Source organism: Copadichromis virginalis, linkage group LG10 (assembly GCF_057382275.1).
Source record: "Copadichromis virginalis isolate Kocher_CV1m ecotype Utaka linkage group LG10, C_Virginalis_male_GT1.1, whole genome shotgun sequence".
Taxonomy (NCBI): Eukaryota; Metazoa; Chordata; class Actinopteri; order Cichliformes; family Cichlidae; genus Copadichromis; species Copadichromis virginalis.
In genome coordinates this window covers 13,705,072-13,724,712 of record NC_140627.1, presented here as the reverse complement: position 1 = coordinate 13,724,712, position 19,641 = coordinate 13,705,072, and the positions used below count along the sequence as shown (strand labels likewise).

General features: G+C 40.4%; 3 protein-coding genes across 4 annotated transcripts; 2 read left to right on the top strand and 1 right to left on the bottom strand.

The window, feature by feature from the left end:
* On the top strand, positions 1-2,431 carry LOC146699997 (transmembrane 4 L6 family member 5-like). Its single transcript, XM_085469984.1, has 5 exons — positions 1-284; positions 500-565; positions 1,419-1,558; positions 1,649-1,869; positions 1,974-2,431. The coding sequence occupies exons 1-4, from the start codon at positions 108-110 to the stop codon at positions 1,839-1,841; spliced, it is 576 nt and encodes a 191-aa protein (XP_085326110.1). The 5' UTR covers positions 1-107; the 3' UTR covers positions 1,842-1,869; positions 1,974-2,431.
* Positions 2,432-8,736: 6,305 nt separating this feature from the next.
* Positions 8,737-13,005, top strand: LOC146699996 (transmembrane 4 L6 family member 4-like). Of its 2 annotated transcripts, XM_085469982.1 has the most exons (4): positions 8,740-9,038; positions 9,404-9,469; positions 12,329-12,468; positions 12,553-13,005. In XM_085469982.1, the coding sequence occupies exons 1-4, from the start codon at positions 8,862-8,864 to the stop codon at positions 12,749-12,751; spliced, it is 582 nt and encodes a 193-aa protein (XP_085326108.1). In that variant the 5' UTR covers positions 8,740-8,861; the 3' UTR covers positions 12,752-13,005. The 2 variants fall into 2 exon arrangements, with proteins under 2 accessions (XP_085326109.1, XP_085326108.1); XM_085469983.1 differs by lacking the exon at positions 9,404-9,469 and having other exon boundaries at positions 8,737-9,038.
* A 207-nt stretch (positions 13,006-13,212) lies between these two features.
* Positions 13,213-19,242, bottom strand: slc25a15b (solute carrier family 25 member 15b). Its single transcript, XM_085469981.1, has 7 exons — positions 18,635-19,242; positions 17,222-17,312; positions 16,625-16,883; positions 16,398-16,535; positions 16,081-16,256; positions 15,084-15,242; positions 13,213-14,956 (listed from the first exon to the last, which is right to left on the bottom strand). The coding sequence occupies exons 2-7, from the start codon at positions 17,274-17,276 to the stop codon at positions 14,835-14,837; spliced, it is 909 nt and encodes a 302-aa protein (XP_085326107.1). The 5' UTR covers positions 17,277-17,312; positions 18,635-19,242; the 3' UTR covers positions 13,213-14,834.
* Between the last annotated feature and the right edge of the window lie 399 nt (positions 19,243-19,641).

Here is a 19,641-nt window from a genome sequence, read left to right as displayed (position 1 = left end):
CTGCTTTTTCTTCCCCAGTCACATTTAAGTGGAGCCTCTTTCGACAAGCAAGAATCATCTGAGCTCAAACTTTGCTACCAAGTTAGTAACTTTCTCCATCTGCAGACATGTGCACTGGAAAATGTTCCCGTTTTATTGCTGTTGCTCTGTACCCACTAGTAGTCATATCTATCATCTGTAACATCGTGCTGTTCTTCCCTGATGGGGACGTCACTTATGCCAAAGACGGACATATTACCGAGGAGGTGAAATACATGGGGGGACTCATTGGAGGGGGTGTAATGGTGAGTGGTCTTTTTTTTATTTTTCAGTCTGTTGCAGAAATTAAACATTTTTATTCTGTATATTTGCAAGGTTGAAAAGTCAGAATGCACTTGGTGCGCACTGCTTCTCAAAACACGAATGAAGGCTCATGTTTGCATGTTTACAGAGTCTTTTAAATATTCCACTAATATCCGACTGAATATTATGTCCTATCACCTCCTTTGTCCTTCTACAGGTGTTGCTACCAGCATTGTACATTCATTTAACTGGTAAACAGGGTTGCTGTGGAAATCGCTGTGGGGTGAGTCAGACATGAGTACAATAAGATGTTGCAAGTGGTCGATTAGGGAGGCTTGATTAAGTTTAATGATTAATGCATCATATGCAATCTTCACTGAAAGGAGATTTGAACTCTGCAAATTGTCAGTAAATAGTTAAAAATAACATCAGTAAGATCAGTGGAAATACAAATAGCTATTGACCTGAAATGTTAAAGTATATGCCACAAGGTCACTCCAATGTGTGTCATACAAACTGGCCCAAAGTGATGATTATTTTATAAAAATTCCTTGTATAGTTCAATCTTTATTTTCTCCACTTTTGTACTGAGGCTAAATTCAAGTGAAGCCAAAAAAAAGAAGCCAAATTCGCTGCAATTTGCAAGCCACAACAGCATGTCTTTTTAGGTTCCTAATTTACTTAGATGTCATCCTAATTTAATTAGACATCATGTTGTTTGCAGAGTCTCCTTTCTTGATCTCGAGAGAATGTTTAAAGGTTGAAGACACAGGAAAAGGCTCACTGAAATGTTTTTGGACTTAGTGGTACAGAAATGCATTTTAATAAAAAACAAAACTTCAAACGTACAGCAATCCAGCGAAGGCCTTTTTGTTGATAGAGTTAAGCTATGATTACATTGTAAAAATTAAGCCTGCAACAGAAATAGAAAAAGTGACTTAACACAGTACCAGCAAACCTGTTTTTGTTATGTTTGGTTTAGCCTGTACTTAATTTTAAGGAGATCTGTAGTCTATGGGAAAACTAAACAGAGTGCTTGTCCCTCCCTAAATGTTTCATTTATCAACAGGGGGGGAGTTGTGTCTTTAAACTGTATCATGATTGCATTTGACCTTTATCATTTACTCTCTCTGCAGATGTTCTTATCAATTGCATTTGCTGCAGTGGGTGTTGCTGGAGGCCTGTACAGTTTAATTGTTGCAGCACTTGGTTTGCAGAATGGGCCTCTCTGCAAAACTGTACTGATCTGGACAACGCCTTTTAAAGAACTCACAGGGTAAAAAAAAAGCACAGGAGTGACTTCCTCAGGACACGTTTGATATGTTTCTTAATTCTTAGTCATTTATAAATCTCCTGTCTTGCACAGTGACAACAACTACCTGAAGAACGATAAATTGTGGAGCTTATGCACAGAGCCCAAGAACATTGTGCAGTTTAACCTTGGACTGTTCGGCACTCTGCTGGCCACAAGCTGCCTGCAGGTGATCCTCTGTGCCATACAGATGATCAACGGGCTCTTCGGCTGTCTGTGTGGAACCTGCAACAAAGAAGTGCTTTGAAACTGAGTTCGCCTTAAAAGAATAATAGGTGAAAATAATTACATCTCAAATGATTTGCTTCTCAGATTTATATAGAGAGACTTAACTTCTCTTATCTGTATACTTATTATTTATTCATTCCTTAATCTACAGACACTGAGAGTTCCTGACAATTGATGGGAGCCCCCTGCTGGATGAATGAGGATAAACCTCTTGTCTACATCTGCATAAAACATTCTCTTTGATTTTTTACTATTTAAAAAAAAAGAAGAACTTTTTTGTATTTCATGCTTCACATATTGCAGAAAATTTTAATTTACTGTTGTGCAATCTTTTTTTAGTAATAATAAATCCACGACATTAGAAATGAGTTATGCTAATTAGATGGCCAGTTTTATATAATCTGGCTTGAAACATTGCAGCTAAAGTTTTACTATGTTTTTTTTTTTAAAAAATCTAAAAAGTATATCTTTTGAATAATTGTGTTTTACACCATTGATAGGTTTTAGTGGCTATTACTAATATTACATTAGTAGTGTACTATATTACTAATATCTTACTATAATTAATGTAATAGCCTTCAGAGCAAAATAAAATACATGACAAATGTCTTTTTACTATTATAATAAATACCAGCCTTGATATACAAATATTTCAGTGTTATCTCAAATTGTTAGCCAGTCCTAGATAAAATGACACATAATCAGGCAGTTTTGGTTTCACTGACGTACATGAATAAATAAATAAAAAGGTTACACAAGAATTGAAAAAGATTAATGTTGGGGACTGGAGAATCACAGCAGAGAGTGGACACATAGCTGCCAATGATTCCATAATGAAAATATTAATTTAGTTGCTACACCAGGTTTTATGTAAGTTAAAATTAAATAGCATATGCCACTTTACTATTTTTACATAGTCTTTAACCTCCTAAGACCCGAACTCTTCCACGACATGCATTTTTAATTTCTCTTTGATATTTGGACTGATTGGGACCTGATGAATGTAAAAACAAAGAATTGCCAGATTTTTATTTTATTTATTTATTTTTTACCTATTTTTTGTTCCTAAGAAAAATGAGGATATTCGTTTAAAATTTCGATAGAACAGTAGCAGCATAATGTCCTCGTAAGTGGATATCAGGTCCTTGTAGAGCAAAATCGAGTATTTTGATCTAAATAACCCAAAATGTGATGTCCACATATGTGGACGCCAGGTCATAGGAGGTTAAGCAATGACCTACAAGTGGCGCATGTGAAGTGGATTGTTATGATTTTCAAACACCACCAGAGGGCGCTTTCATAAGAATTCTCCTCTCGAGGAGGGTAAGTAGACTAACATTTGAATTGCATTCATTTCAATTCAATTTTATTTATATAGCCCCAAATCATAACAACAGTCCCCTAATGGTTGTCATGACCACTAATCAACAACCATGACAAACTACACATTAATGATCAAGGAACTGATCTCACAGCCCATTGTTCTTTTAGTTAGCTAGTTTCAGTCATTGTACAAATGTACTGTTTATAAGATTGGGGAAACCTGCAGTCAGCTGAGACTGAAGAAGTCACTTGGATGAGTGACGAAACGTTTCTCCCACTGAACACGCTACATCCAGATGAACAGATTCAAATTTTGGAAGAAACTCCCACCAGAACCAGGTTCAGGGAAGGGCGGCCATCTGCTGTGACTGTCTGGGGTTGAGAAGAGGGAGAAAGGACAAAAGAAAGAGAAAGTCTATTTTCTCTATAAAGAATGTACAGTGTGGTTTATAATTGTAATGTGGACATGTTTAACCATAATGCACAGCCCCACATTGGATGAAAATCAAACACAATTCCCCTCCATGAATCGCCACCTTATCAAGGAGAGGTTTGTGCCCCCCAGTGATCCCAGGAGCGATGTTGTTCAGGGCAGTTTCCCCCTATTAGGGTTTCCCATGGGAGATTACCTGGCCCCTCACCTATGATCAAAGAGAAAATTGAATTAGAGAAAAATTAGAATCAGAATCAGAATCAGAATACTTTATTGATCCCTGGGGGAAATTATTTTTTGTTACAGTGCTCCATTTTAAACCAACATTAAGACAAGACAGACAATACGCTAACTAAGAATAGTACAATATATACATATATATACATACATACATACATACATAAGTCACTTATAAATAAATATTTGGAAAAGAAACATGTGTAGCTGTAGCAGCAAACAGTGTGTTAAGTGGATGCGTTGTACAGGGAGATGGCCACAGGCAGGAATGATTTCCTGTGTCGTTCAGTGGTGCTTTTCGGTAATCTCAGTCTCTCACTGAACGAGCTCCTGTGACTGACCAACATGTCATGGAGTGGGTGGGAGGTGTTATCCAACATTGTCTTTATCTTGGACAGCATCCGCCTCTCCGACACCACCTTGAGGGAGTCCAGCTCCATCCCCACAACATTGCTGGCCTTACGGATTAGTTTATTAAGTCTGTTGGCATCTGCGACCCTCAGCCTGCTCCCCCAGCATGCAACAGCATAGAGGATCGCACTGGCCACAACAGACTCATAGAAAATCCTCAGCATTTTCTGGCAGATGTTGAAGGACCTCAGTCGCCTCAAAAAATAGAGACGACTCTGGCCCTTCCTGTAAAGTGCTGTGGTGTTTTTAGCCCAGTCCAGTTTATTGTCAATGTGTACTCCAAGGTATTTATAGTCCTCCACAATGTCAACACTGACCCCCTGGATTGAAACAGGGGTCAAGTGTTTCCTGGTCTTCCTGAAGTCCACGATCAGTTCCTTGGTCTTTGCCACGTTGAGCTGCAGATGATTCTGCTCACACCACGTGACAAAGGAGTCGACCACAGCCCGGTACTCTGTCTCATCATCCCTGCTGATGCATCCAACCACCGCAGAGTCATCAGAAAACTTCTGAAGATGGCAGGTCTCTGTGCAGTGGCTGAAGTCTGTGGTGTAGAGGGTGAAGAGGAAGGGGGAGAGGACAGTCCCCTGTGGTGCCCCTGTGTTGCTAATCACCTTGTCAGACACACACTGTGGGAGACGTACATATTGTGGTCTTCCTGTCAGGTAATCAACAATCCAGGACACCAGAGAAGCATCCACCTGCATCGCTGCTAACTTATCACCCAGGAGGGTCGGCCTGATGGTGTTGAAAGCACTGGAAAAGTCAAAAAACATGACCCTCACAGTGCTCGCCGGCTGGTCCAGATGGGTGTAGACACGATTGAGCAGGTAGATGATGGCGTCCTCTGTTCCGAGACGAGGCTGATAAGCGAACTGAAGGGGATCCAGATGTGGTCTTACTATGGGTCGCAGCTGGTCCAGGATGAGCCTTTCCAGGGTCTTCATGATGTGGGAGGTCAGTGCCACGGGCCTGTAATCCTGGGGGCCACTGGGACGAGGCGTCTTTGGTACAGGGACGAGGCATGATGTCTTCCACATCACTGGGACCCTCTGCAGACTCAGACTCAGCATAAACAGTTTATGAAAGACTCCACACAGCTGGGGGGCACAGGCCTTGAGGACAAGGGGACTCACTCCGTCTGGTCCAGCAGACTTGCCTGAGTGAAGTCTCCTCATTTGCATCTCAACCTGGTATTGAGTGAAGGTGATGGGTGGGGGAGGGGTGTCAGGAATCTCACAGGAGGCAACATGTGAAGAGAGAGGCTGGCACAGTGGTGTGGCTCTGGATTCCAGGCTGACTGCAGGTGAGGTTGTGGGGGTGGGAGCAGACACTGTGGTGTCGAATCTATTGAAAAACAGATTCAACTCGTCGGCTCTATTCTCACCTCCCTCAGCTCCCCTGCTGTTGGTTGGCCTGAATCCAGTGATGGTCTTCATGCCCCTCCACACCTCTCTCATGCTGTTCTGCTGGAGTTTCCACTCCAGCTTCCTCCTGTAATTGTCCTTAGCCTCTCTGATCTTGTCCTTTAGTAACACCTGGACCTTCCTCACCTCCTCTTTGTTGCCCCCTCTGAAAGCCCTCTTCTTGTTGTTGAGGAGGGCTTTGATGTCCTTAGTCACCCACGGCTTGTTATTTGGGTAACAATGAACAGTCTGAGCTGGAACAATGGAGTCGGTGCAGAAAGTTATGTAGTCTGTGATACACTCAGTAAGCCCATTGATGTCCTCGGCGTGAGGCTCACAGAGTGTTTCCCAGTCGGTCACCTCGAAACAGCCCTGTAGTTCTGCTATTGCCTCCTCTGACCACCTCCTAACAGTCCTGGTGGTCACAGGTTCCCTCCTCACAATTGGCACATAGCGGGGGGTGAGGTGAATCCTGAATCAGGTTATGATCTGACCTACCAAGTGGGGGGAGGGAGGAGGAGCTGTATGCATCCTTGACGTTAGCATACAGTAAGTCTAAAGTTTTCTCTCCCCTGGTGGGACAGTCCACATATTGTTTGAATGTTGGTAGTGTATTGTCCAGTGATACATGGTTGAAGTCACCCGAGATCACAATAAAGGCACTCGGGTGCTGAGTCTGTAGCCGAGCTATGGCAGAGTGGATAGTGTCACATGCAGCTGTGGGGTTAGCAGAGGGGGGAACATAAACAGCCACCAAGATGACGTGAGAGAATTCCCTGGGTAAATAATACGGCCTGAGTCCAACAGCACACAGTTCAGTGTCCGGGCAACAAATCCTTTCTTTGATTGTTATGTTGGCAGGGTTACACCACCGGTTGTTAACTAAAACAGCAAGCCCACCTCCTTTACGCTTACCGCTAGCGATGCTGTCCCTGTCCGCCCGAACAGTGTGGAAGCCTTCCACGGAAGCATTCTCATCGGGAATGACCTGGTGCAGCCATGATTCGGTGAAACACATCAGGCTACACTCTCGGTATTCCCTCTGACTCCGTACCAGTGCTGAGAGCTCGTCGATTTTACTTGCCAACGATCGCACATTTCCCATCACGATAGACGGCAGACACGGTTTAAACCTCCTCCTCGCTTCGAGCCTCTGCTGTCTCACCGTCACCTTTTTTCTTCTCTTCTGTCCTTGACCTCTGCATCCCCGATGTGTTTTCCTCCAATTAGCACCTCCAAGTCCGAGACCGTGGTTCTCAGCCAGAAGAGAGTGGAGTGCCCACTCTGGGTCAGGGACCAGCTACTGGCCCAAGTGGAGGAGTTAGGAATCCCAGGGTGTTGTTCACAAGTGAACACAAGAATGACAGATGGATCGGGGCGGCGTTTACAGTGAGGAGAATGCTGTACTGATCTGTGTCCCCCTGGTTGAGAGGAGGTGGCTGTGGTGAGGAACGCCTGGACTTCTCTGCTGAAACTGCTGCCCCAGAGACCAAAACCCATATAAGTGACAGAAAATGGATGGATGACAAACACAACGTATCCACACAAATACCTCTGCCAACTGTCACTAACAGTGGAGGAGGGGTGATGATTTTTTTTTTGCTGCCACATGGACTTTGGCACCTTGCGATCATCAAGTCGGCCATTAACTAATAATGGATTGGATTTATATAGCACTTTTCAAGGCACCCAAAGCGCTTTACAATGCCACTATTCATTCACTCACTGGTGGAGGCAAGCTACGGTTGCGAGGTTCAGGGAACGCCATCGGCCCCTATCAGTAGGCGGTAGGATAAAGTGTCTTGCCCAAGGACACAATGACCAGGACAGTGAGCCCAGGGATCGAACCGGCAACCTTCCGGTTACAGATGCGCTTCCCAACCCCCTGAGCCACGGTCGTCCTCTGTATACCAAAGTATTCTAGAGTCAAACGTGAGGCCATCTGTCTGCCGGCTGAAACAGAGTCATGCAACAGGGCTATTATTCCAAGCATGCCAGCAAAAAAGAAAAAGAATTGAGGTGTTGGAAAAGTTATTAGCCTTAAAAAAGAGTTGTGCATAAATAAATGCCTGTACACATCAATAAGCTAAAGAAGAGTGGCTCCTCTTTACAATAATATTGTGAGAGACTGATAAAGTCATTTGGAAAATAACAGTTTTTCAGATTCCTGTAAAAAACTAGGGAATGCTTAGTTTTCTTAGCAGGTATGCAGTGTACCTGGTGTACTAATTGAAATTTACTGACAGAAACATCCAAACCGAGACACATCTATAGTTTGATGACATTGTAAAGCAGTGTAGTCGTTGTCTTCATTAGTTTTTTTATGATAAGTCATCAAAAGTAACACAGGGAGAAATCCTGTTTGCAGATGGGGACTTCATCACTTCACATACCAATATATTGTGCATTAATATGATTTTATGTATTTCTGATGCTTCTCTTCTGCTTTTAAAAAGAATAATCAGTCAAAATACAATCTAGGACACACAAACATTACTGTTCTTCAGGTGAGGGAGGTACTCCTGGGCTTATAATTACAACTTTTACAAGGGTTAAGAAGCCTGATTCACTCTATGTGTTGTTTGGAGGATTCTTTTTGGGCAGGAGGCGCTCTGCTTATTCTCTTTCATTTTAAATTTCAGCTCGCCAGAATGTTTGATGAGTGTTTAACCAAGCACAAAGTGACCGTGCCAGTGACATATTGATCTTTCTTCCACTTTGTGTGTTGCTATAGCAGCAGCAAAGCAAAGTCCAGCTGTGCTTTGATCATACAATACAGCATATCCCCAGGATGTCTTACACTGGTTTTAAATTTCTCTCTGACACTAATAATCTTGGCTGTTTTACATTCCAACAACATACAAGAAACACAGTTGTATTTAATCCTAAAACAGTCTTGGAGTCTCGTTAGTTGTGGCATCATTAGTACCACCATGTGTCACTAAGGTGACCAACAGAAATTAACAGAAATTTGGGGTTATCTTATCATGCCGACTCCAACTGTCGAACAGAGCAAGCATGAGTCAGACACACTTCCGCAGCCTGTCCCAGACCCTTTTTTCCTTTGCTATTGCCCTGTCACCACACCCTAACCTCCCTCCCACTTATGAATTTATCTTCCCAGTATGAATCCCCAGTCACATTGGAGTGGAGCCTCTTTCTATAAAGGGCGATTAGCATCCGAGCTCAAACTTTGCTACCAAGTTAGTAACTTTCTCCATCTGCAGACATGTGCACTGGAAAATGTTCCCGCTGCATTGCTATTACTCTGTACCCACTAGTAGTCATATCTATCATCTGTAACATCGTGCTGTTCTTCCCTGATGGGAACGTCACCTATGACAAAGACGGACATATTACCGAGGAGGTGAAATACATGGGGGGACTCATTGGAGGGGGCGTACTGGTGAGTGGTCCTCTGTTTTTCAGTGTTTTACTAAAGGATAGAGCTGATTTCTTTTATGAAAATTTGGAGTCTCAGAAAAAAATACACACTTACATATACAGTCTAAAACTGTGTGCATATCTAAATTGAATCCATGTGTTTTCTGAGAATTAGTTTAGTGTTTAAAGATTTGTTTCAGTGTGTTTGACACTCGCATGAGAATCATCTAAACTGGGCGTGAGCAGGGTGCAAAAGTCAGAATTCACTGGTGCGAACTGTTTCTTAAAACATGAATGAAGGCTCATGTTTACATGTTTACAGAGTCTTTTATTCCACTAACGACAGACTGAATATTATGTCCTATCACCTCCTTTGTCCTTCTACAGGTGTTGCTACCAGCACTGTACATTCATTTAACTGGTAAAAAGGGTTGCTATGGAAATCGCTGTGGGGTGAGTCAGACATGAGCACAGTAAGATGCTTCAGGTTAGACAGGCTTGATTAAGTTTAATGATTAACACATTAAATGTAAAGCATCAATATGCATATACACACACATCTCGACTGAAAGGAGATTTGAATCCTGTAAATGTCAGAAAAAGTGTTTGGACTCCCAGTCTTACTGCAACTTATGAGGATCATTCCTGGGATTTGGTACTGTTTGAGTCATTGCGACTAAAATAATTAAATTGTAAGTATACCTTATTTTACTTTACTATACTTGAGATCATTTATTTATTTTTGCATTAAGAAATGTTTTTCTTTACAAATTTCTTTAAAAAATTACATGTGAATACTATGGGAATGTTTAATTTTGTGAAATTGTATTTATTTAAATTATTAAAAATGTTGCAATTTCTAAAATGAGCAGTTCATTTTAAGATGCCTCTGTTTTCTCTTTTGAATATTTATTATTGCTCATTAATAAGACAAAAGTATTTCTTATCCAATTACAAAATTGATGGAATTATAGATAAAATATTCAATTGCTAAAATAACTGATAGCTGCAGCCCTTCTCAATACATATGTCTTAAAGCTTCTCTTACATTATTCACCCCCCTCTACCGCATAATACAATTATATGAATCCAAAATTACCTATTTTTTTTACAATGATCACTGATGATTTTATTACAAGTATTCTAAAAAAGCCATGACCCGAATCATCTCTGTTCAAGTTCCGTTACCCATGAAAGTTAGAAAAGTCTTAAATAAGTTGACATTTTTCATTTCTGTTGCTTTGCCTTACTTATAATAATCTACACCCAATGTTGTTTTTTTCTTATTATAAATTATATTTTATCATTTTATATTTGTAATGCTGAAAATCTTAACAAGTTGTGTCTCTGAATTCCCTGCAGCCTCCCTTATGCATATGCAGATAATTACTTAACATAATATGTTTATTTCATTTAAAGATTATTATATGTACACTTTTGGTACCAAACCCAGTAGTAATTGTCCATATACAACCTGTTTAAATGGAAAATAGCTGAAGTGAAAAGATACAATTTCACTTCATGAAAGTAAAAATGTTCTTTATTTTTGTCATTGCTAAGACTGTGCAAACAAATTAAAACTGCAAGTTCTCACTGGTTTGGTACAGGATATGTTACCTGTGTTTTTTTGTTTGTTTTTCAAAATTAACTAAATGAAATAAAACAATATTACAATTATTTCAATGGATTGTTAAATGGAGTAAATAGACAAAAAGGAAAAATCAGAACACTGGACCAAATTTATTTTTATTATAAAAGATATTGATAGAAAGTACATCATATTTCAAAATACATAATGCCTTTTCTTTGATAATACTTTGTGTTAATAAACACACTCTTTAAATATATTTTCAGAGTAAAGTCATAGACATTTAAGCTCTCAGAAAATGTAAATATGACAGTGATTGTACATTTAAAACACTTATAGAGATGTGATATTTGACGCACATCGCGTGTGGAGAATTTAGACAAAATTGTTATATCATAATATCCTGAGGCTGACCAGTTTTCTAATATTTGAACAAGTCCAGTTTCAGCTGAGCTACTTTTTAGATGATCTTACTGTGTTGACACTGAATGGACTGATCCATGTAATTCAATTCAGTTTTATTTATATAGCACCAAATCACAACAACAGTCGCCTCAAGGCGTTTTATATTGTAAGACAGACCCTACAACAACACACACACAGAAAAACCCAACAGGGAAAAACTCCCTTTTAACAGGAAGAAACCTCTGGCAGAGCCAGGCTCAGGGAGGAGTGGCCATCTTCTGCGACTAGTTGAGAGATTTTAATATTATAATAAAGTAACAGATTTTATTAATAGATTTGAATAAAATCAAAACTTAAAGTAGTCCTGTTAATGAACCGTTGTTTCTAAAGTTAAGCTACGATTACACTGTGAAATGTGAGTCTGCTACAGAAATTAAAAAGGTGACCTAACACAGCACCAACCAGTAGCACCTGAGTTAGCTTGCTCTCTGGGTAATATTTACATTTAAGGGAAACAGTATTGTATTTTCTATATATTCATTTTGTTTTCTTTGCACATTAAAAACAAGTGAAAAGTGCAAGCATTGTCATCTGCCTTGTTACAAGCTCTTTTTTTTTAGGTAATTTTGACTATATTGTTTTTAATCTGGATAGATTACAAGTGTAGCATTCATTTCATTAAAATTTTTAGCAATAAATATTAATTGAAAACGTTTTTGATCACTAGTTTTGTTCCGTTCACGAACATGGACATGTATTCAACTTGTTATGTATTTATATGATTACTATCACTGTGACCTGTGACCTGAAGGAGAGGTCAGAGGTCAAACATGAAATATTTTAAATCTTTATACTGTATTTTCTATATGCTGACAATACACAGCACAATTGTAAGAATTGTGGTTTCTAAATTATAAAGCTTTCCCCCAATTTTCCGCCAATAAAACATCAATTCGACCTTGAAGACCTTAAAGCCAAATTTTAATGGATTGCTAACATGACCTGACGCTAGGTTTTATCAGAATTCATTTCGAACCTTTTAAGGCATCATGCTTACATACAGAGTGAAATAAACACTAGCAAAACAAACTCTGTGGAGGGAGTAACAGACCTGTTTTAGTATGTTTAGTTTGGCTTGTAGTTAATCTTGATGAATCTACAGTTTATGGGAAAAGCAAACACTGAAAGAAAAATGTCACCAGATGCTTAGTGAGCACCTACAACTACCCGTTTTATTTATCAACAGGATGGAAAAAAAAATGTGTCTTTAAAACTGTATCATGATTGCATTTGACCTTTATCATTTACTCTCTCTGCAGATGTTCTTATCAATTGCATTTGCTGCAGTGGGTGTTGCTGGAGGCCTGTACAGTATAATTGTTGCAGTACTTGGTTTGCAGAATGGGCCTCTCTGCAAAACCGGACTGGTCTGGACAACGCCTTTTAAAGAACTCACAGAGTAAAGCACAGGAGTGACTTCCTCGTGACACATTTCATACGTTTCTCAACTTTTAGTCATTTATAATTCTCCTCTCTTGCACAGTGACAGCCACTACCTGATGGACAAGACATTATGGAGCTTATGCACAGAGCCTAAGAACATTGTGGAGTTCAACCTTGGACTGTTCGGCACTCTGCTGGCCACAAGCTGCCTGCAGGTGATCCTCTGTGCCACACAGATGATCAACGGGCTCTTCGGCTGTCTGTGTGGAACCTGCAATAAGGAAGCTCAGATCGCCTAAAAAATTTATAAATTAAAAAAATAAAAAAGGTAAAAATGATTTACTTCTCAGATTTATGTAGAGACAATTCAGACTTCACCTCTTCTCTCTGGATTATTATGTGGTTATTTTTTTATGTATTCATTAATTCACATAATCTGAGAGTTTCTGACAGTTGATGGGCGCCCCCTGCTGGATGAATGACGATAAACTTCATGTCTGCATAAAACATTCTCTTTGAAGTTGCACCGTTTAATAAAATAACTTTTTATGTATTTAATGCTTCATATATTAACAGAAAACTTAAATATTAAAATGCACAACAATAATTTTAACAGTAGAAATGATTTACACCAATTAGATGGCCAGTTTTAGATAATCTGGTTTAAAACGCTGCAGCTACAGTTATCATACTGCATTTTGTTGTGACGTTTGAATAATTGTGCTTTACAGTCAAAGTAATACAGTAATTACAGTCAAAGGAAAATAAAACAAATCTTACTTTTAATGTAAGCTGAATTAGTACAATGAATATCAGGTTTGATGTACAAACAGTTCTCCATCTTTTGTTAGCATTTCCAGGATAAAATATCTACACTTCTGAATAAAACTGAAGAGAACAGGATTGAGAATTCTGAACTGCAAACTCAGCATTGAAAGGGGAAAAACATGGGAAATGGCACATAAGCAGGCAAAGGTTACACAAGGAAAAAAAGATTAATGCTGGTTCTCAACATACTGAAGAATCACAGCACGGAGTGGAGTACGGTATGGCAACCATGACAAAGAAAAATCAGCCTATGATTTAAAACATATCGATGTTCCTTTTGAAAGCAGCAGAATTTATGAGCAGAACTACCCATACAGACAAACCCAGGTGAGATCCCAAATTAAGGTGTCCACATAGATGCCGATGATTCTATAATGAGTTAATAAAATTTAAAAATAGTTAATAAAATTTAATGAAATGGCATATGCCACTTTACTATCTTTAACACAGTCATATTAAGTTTTGCCCTAAATATAAACTCAAAACCTAAAGGAGCTGTTTATTCATGTCTCTGCACAACTTGAAGAGACAGGAATGTATTTGTGCCTTCAAGTAGTGCATGTGGAGAGGATAAGAGCCCCGAGCGTTGCTTGTATGACCACAGGGGGCTTTCACAACAACTCTCCTGTTTAACTGGGTAACCGATCCCATGTGAAAGAATCGTTACATGTGACGATGACCTTGTTGAGGTAGAGGTAAAATAATAAACGGAAGAGAAAACTGGCAGTTCCTTGTAAAGAGGTTGTTTGCTCAATACTGTGCTATACTTAGACATTTTATTAGGTACACCTTGCTAGTTCCTGCTAGTAAAATCCCAGCAGACCAGCAGTTTCTGAAATACTCCAACAACCCCACCGTGTTCACACTTACCAAAATCATGCGTCTTCTGATGCGCAGTTTGAACAATGAATGTGATTCGCTGGGCACGATCTGATATCGTCGTGTTTGTGTTGTTCCCAGATCATCGTACTAAATGTTGTTCCAGGATCAACATTGCAAGTGACCAATCAGAATGTTGTGACAGCTGTGACTTTTGCGACTTCGGGAAAAAAACCCGCCGTAAAACAAAAAACTACTTAAACTGCGAGAAACCGCCTCTGTCCTCCGATCAACGGACCCTGACCCTTTAATAAACGGTAAGCAGAACTGATAGTCCTTGCAACATTGGAATTTCATGAATGCACAAATGGCTTGGCGCGCAAAACAATAACGTCACAACAATGTGACTGGTCACTTGCAATGTTGAACCTGGAACAACATTTTCATGATGATCTGGGAACAACGCCAACACGACGACATCAGATCATCCGATTGGCTGGTTAATGAGCAGCAGAACAGGTGTACCTAACAAAGTGGCCGAAGCATTAAAAAACTAAAACTAAAAATTCTTCTATGTAAGGACCAGAGTAATACTGTGATGCAAACGCTGCATCAAAAGCGAGTTGCTTCAGTCTCACAGGAGATGGAGTGTGGCAGTTTTCAGAGCCCATGTATGAGGTCATATGGCTATAATATTTCGCCGTTTCTTCATTTGTGTTAAGGATGTGGACCGTTTTAGCTGTCAAACTGCCTCATCATGAGCTTCCGGCTGGCCTCGTAACCCAGAAACAGAGCTCCATTAGCAGGGAAGGTGCGGATCATGGTGGGGGTAAGACCAGAGTAGAGCGCCCTCACACCTAAACACAAGAAACAGCTGAGCTTACAGTGTGAAAACTGAAACTGCTGAAAGCTTTAGTCTTTTACACCAAGACTGCTTTTCTAAACATGTTATGGAAAATACTATAAAACCCTTCATGTGCTTACCTTCAGTGCGAGTGATGGTCATGAAGGTCTTGAAAAAGCCCGCCTGTTTTCCCGTCATAGACATGACTTGAATACGAGATTTGACGCAATCCATAGGGTAGACCACCAACCACAGACACGCCCCTCCAAAACCGCCGCTGAACACAATGGGAGCCACACCTCCAAAATACACAGCATGTTAAATATTAAAGTTCCTGACAGTACAATAAAAAAAAACAGAATGCTTGCTTTGAAGGGCTGCCAGGAGAAAACGTGCTCAATCTAAAAAGATCATAGGTTATCAAAAATGCATCTGAATGAACTACGTCTGGACCAATAACCTGAGGAGACCAAAGTCGACCAATGTCATAACAACTGTCAAGCACGGTGGAGGAGGGGTGATGATTTGGGCTTAATATACCGCCACATGACCTAGGTAGGTTGCAGTCATTAAGTCAACCATTAACTCCTCTGTATATGAAAATATTACAGATTCAAATGTGAAGCAATCGAAACCGAGTCATGTAACAGGACCGTTTTTCCAAGCATGCCAGCAAATGTACAATAGAAAGCTGAAGAAGAAAAGGTTATTCCAGCAGCCACAGTCAAATGCATGCAGCCTACTCTGTTTGACTTGCAACACCTTTAACATGCATGCACCAAGCAAGTATGCAGTTTACATGGTGTACTAATGGAAATGTACTGACAGAAATATCCTAACAGAGACATATTTGTAGTTTGATGACATTGAAAGTAGGGTAGTAGTTAGCTTCATCACTTCCGTCAATATATCGAAGGTGACATAGGCAGAAATCCCGTTCACAGATGTGGACTGTATTAAAATTTTCTTCACTTCACAAGTCAAATATAAGCACATTATATTATAAGAAGTAACATTTAATAACATATGTAAGTTAATAAAGTATATCATTTGTGTCTACTCTTTTTTCACTTTATTTAACATCCACATTTGACCAGAACACCTTTTAATAACATAGGGAAACATTTACAGCAGTACCTATGTCATCCTTGCCACATTTCATGTAGTCTGCAAAAGTTGTGCGGCAGAGTTCGTAGGCACCGAAGAAGCAGAAGTAACCGGGGACCTCTCTGGCTATAGTGGTGGTCAGACCCTGGAAGAAGCCCAGTGGTCCCTCATTCCTTATGATGAATCTCACCACCGACCACACAGTGCTTCAGACAGAGCAGAGGGAACGGTTGCTCAGTACACGAGACACTAAAATAGCGTTTTAGTAGATGAATATTTAAAAACAACTGCTCATTAACAAACTGCGCTTGAGAAACACCCGCCCTACTGTTAGGCTATTTACTTACTTCTGGCTACTGGCAATCTTGCCTGATGATGCCATTTCATGCATGGCTTGTAGTCGGCACTTGACAAGCTCAGTGGGGCAGAGCACTAGCGATGAGAAGATGGACGCTACTGAGCCAGCACAGGCTTTCTGCACGTCACTAACAAAGACAGAAAGACCAGCAGGCGGTTAGAGATCAGACACACACAAACCCAGGGCAGGCTTTGTGCTAACATAAAGAACAGCTACCTCAGCACAGCCTTGCTGTGCAGGCCGGCTGTGAAGCGGATGACCTGCTGACAGAAGCCGTAACTCATGAAGAGCACAGCGTTCTCAGCGATATTGGCCATCAGCGCCGGACTAGTGCCCTGGTAGAGCCCACGCAGGCCCACTTGTTTGTAGGTAGACATGAAGCAGTGGATGAAACCGCGGTACAGCTTAGGAAAGGTCTGCATTTTGACCTTTACTGTGTCTAGAGGCTGCCCGCTGAAGACGCACGCAGCTCCCCCTGGGGAGGACGAAAGTACAAAAACAGTAAATAACAGATGTGAACCGGCACATACAGAGAGTTGCTACAGGAAAGGCAAACTTTTCACAAAAGCCAACCAATATGTGCCGTGAAGAGATTAGTATCATAGCGGGCTCGGGCGAGAAACAGAAACACTGAAACAAATGAGCCAGAAAAACATAGGAGTCATCAAAACATCCTTCAGTCTGACATAGGTGGTGAGGTTTTGTCAGCACAAAAAGCAACAGGATTACTTCATAGACATTAAAGAGTGCATGTGCACATGTTTATGTTGGCTACTGTAGAAAGAGTTTTAAGTGACAGGCTACTGCATTTACCTGTGGCTCCTGCAGAGAGATCAATGATGGCCTGGACTACTGGATGTGGAGCCATGGTAGTTCAGAAAAGGTCTCCCCTCCTCTCAGCTACCTGGGAAAAAACAGAAACCTATAAATGGTGTGTTTTAGTAAAAAATATAATCAGTTCATTGTTCATTGTTCCCCTCACACTGTAATTATGTGTGGATTAGATCCCCCAGAGAGAAAGAGCAGCTGGGTTCATTACTACTACACTAAATTAGTTGCAATTTCAACCAGAACTGCTCAAAATGTGAAAATAAATAAAATGTGAAGACGCTGGTAGATCTTTCTATGAGCTTGCATGTTAAAAATAGGGCACACATGATCCGATTTTGCACTTTGGGGTGTAAAATAAAACTTACATCTGAAAGTTTTATCTACACCTGGGACATAAAACAATGCAAAGTGAAAGAAATATTCAGTTTGTCTGTAGACTGTTAGACGATATCAAGCAGTAAAATAAAGCCCATAATTGCACAACTGTAAACTTCAGTGCTACATAGGCATTCCTTTTCTAAATTCCAAATGATCTTCTTCTCCACGCTGTGTGCATGTACTTTATCCCTCCTTCACTACGTCCACGAGTTTCCTCTAAGGTCTTCTTTCCTTCCCGCTTGGTTACTCTATATTCAACATCCTTCAGCTGGCATGTCCTTGGAACACATCCAAATCATTTCAACCTTGTCCTACTAACTTTATTTAATTTCCTTCTATAATTTGATGACTAGAAGTATTATCCACGAAGGAAATTGTTGACCACTAGAATCAATGACCAGAAAAGTCAAGGTTAGATTAGCTTGGTTGGTTTGCCACGGTTCACTGGCACCAAAAGTGTCCTGCTTGGGTTGCAGCTCTCTTACAGCACTGCCATCCCTTGTGCATTTGAGTTGTGTGCTTGTTCAACAAAACCATTACGTTTGAATTAAGAAAAGCGCAAAAAAGTGGATCCTGTGGAGAGGAAAAGCAGACTTTACCTGCGGTTTACCAAAAGCAAGTTCAGTCCTGTCTTTTAAGCCTTGTGTGGTCTTGATGCGTGCCAATCTAAAACCTCAGAGCGCATTTATAACTAAATGGGTGGTCACAGCTGCCCTCTCTGCTACTAAACTATTCCCACTTGTAAGGACACGGTGGTGACCCTTCCCCAGCTGATGAAACATGGCTCCAACGTTACTGTCATTGGCCTTTCTCAGCTCACACGTCACCAGCAGAGGCTGGTAAATGTTATTTTTGTGGCATAAATTAAACATCTGTTTTCCCCGCTTCTTTAAAACAAAATGACACATGTATGCTGTATGCCACGGGTAGAGCCAAAAGTCCAACAGGTATGAGAGATAACTTAGGTTGTTAACATCAATAAAATCCAACACGCTGAAATTATCAAAAGAAACTTACTGCTTTGATGTTCTTACAGCGTGGGTTCACTCTGAGAGCTGAACAGATAGACGGAATACGGTAATTTCAGAATACAAACATTACTGGAGAGCTTCGAGGTAAACTTTGTAGGAGAGGTTAACTTGGGAGTCTATGTGTCAGACATACGCTAATTCAGGGAGCTGCTAACCAAAGCTAACATCATGCTAATTTACTCCAACAGGCCGCCGTTCAACGTTGATCTTATTGCTATCTCATTTGCAGCGCCTGTCCTCACTGTCTGCACTATGATCAATGCATTGCCCATCAACGATCCTGGGAGGTGATGAGGAGAGTACAGAGGTTGCGTCATTGGAGGAGAAAATGAAAAGTTGAGAGCGCCCTCTCTGCTCTAAATTCCAGGGACGAAACTTGCCGTCACCCAACGACTCTGCTCAGAAAATTAGCAGTCTTACTAAGCAGAATTTGCAAATGCTGTAATGTAATTGGACTTTTTTTAAAATTACATTGTAGATTTACATGGTTATTATATAGTCGTAAATGTTAAATAGATGTCAAGATGCAGAAGCCGTCAGCGACACTTAGTGGTCCTCTTAGTTTTCTCGGGATCTTTGACACGGAGCCGCATGGCACAAGAAGAACCGGTAAAGCTTCCGGTTCACATGCTTTCGTGTTTTTCAAAATAAACTTAAACACCCCATCGAGTTGCTGAGTATTAAAGAAATAGTTTTTTGGTTTTATTTCTGTATATGATGAAATCATTTTTGTATTATTATTTTTGTATACGAAAATATTAAAACATCCATCATTTCTCCGTATTTTTCTTCCAGTGAGCCAGAGTTTCTTGTATTTTTGGAATGGTTCTTGAGCAACACTTCACCAGGCTTTCTCAAGGTCTGTCAAAGTTTTGTTTTCAAGCAAGCAAAAGCAATAAGGGATAAACCAGTGTTGTGTAACAGCCAACTTAGGAAAGAACTGATTTTAATTTGTTTCTTTAGGTACTTGCAGACTGTCATTGAAACTTATCA

Excerpts from the sequence above, each read along its gene's own strand:
- slc25a15b (XM_085469981.1), bottom strand. The coding sequence starts at position 17,276 with ATGGCTCCACATCCAGTAGTCCAGGCCATCATTGATCTCTCTGCAGGA. Across the intron at positions 16,536-16,624 it reads CACAGCAAGGCTGTGCTGAG|TGACGTGCAGAAAGCCTGTG; the intron begins GTAGCTGTTCTT and ends TGTCTTTGTTAG. Across the intron at positions 16,257-16,397 it reads AAGATTGCCAGTAGCCAGAA|CACTGTGTGGTCGGTGGTGA; the intron begins GTAAGTAAATAG and ends CTCTGTCTGAAG.
- LOC146699997 (XM_085469984.1), top strand. The coding sequence starts at position 108 with ATGTGCACTGGAAAATGTTCCCGTTTTATTGCTGTTGCTCTGTACCCA. Across the intron at positions 285-499 it reads TCATTGGAGGGGGTGTAATG|GTGTTGCTACCAGCATTGTA; the intron begins GTGAGTGGTCTT and ends GTCCTTCTACAG. Across the intron at positions 1,559-1,648 it reads CCTTTTAAAGAACTCACAGG|TGACAACAACTACCTGAAGA; the intron begins GTAAAAAAAAAG and ends TGTCTTGCACAG.
- LOC146699996 (XM_085469982.1), top strand. The coding sequence starts at position 8,862 with ATGTGCACTGGAAAATGTTCCCGCTGCATTGCTATTACTCTGTACCCA. Across the intron at positions 9,039-9,403 it reads TCATTGGAGGGGGCGTACTG|GTGTTGCTACCAGCACTGTA; the intron begins GTGAGTGGTCCT and ends GTCCTTCTACAG. Across the intron at positions 9,470-12,328 it reads GCTATGGAAATCGCTGTGGG|ATGTTCTTATCAATTGCATT; the intron begins GTGAGTCAGACA and ends CTCTCTCTGCAG.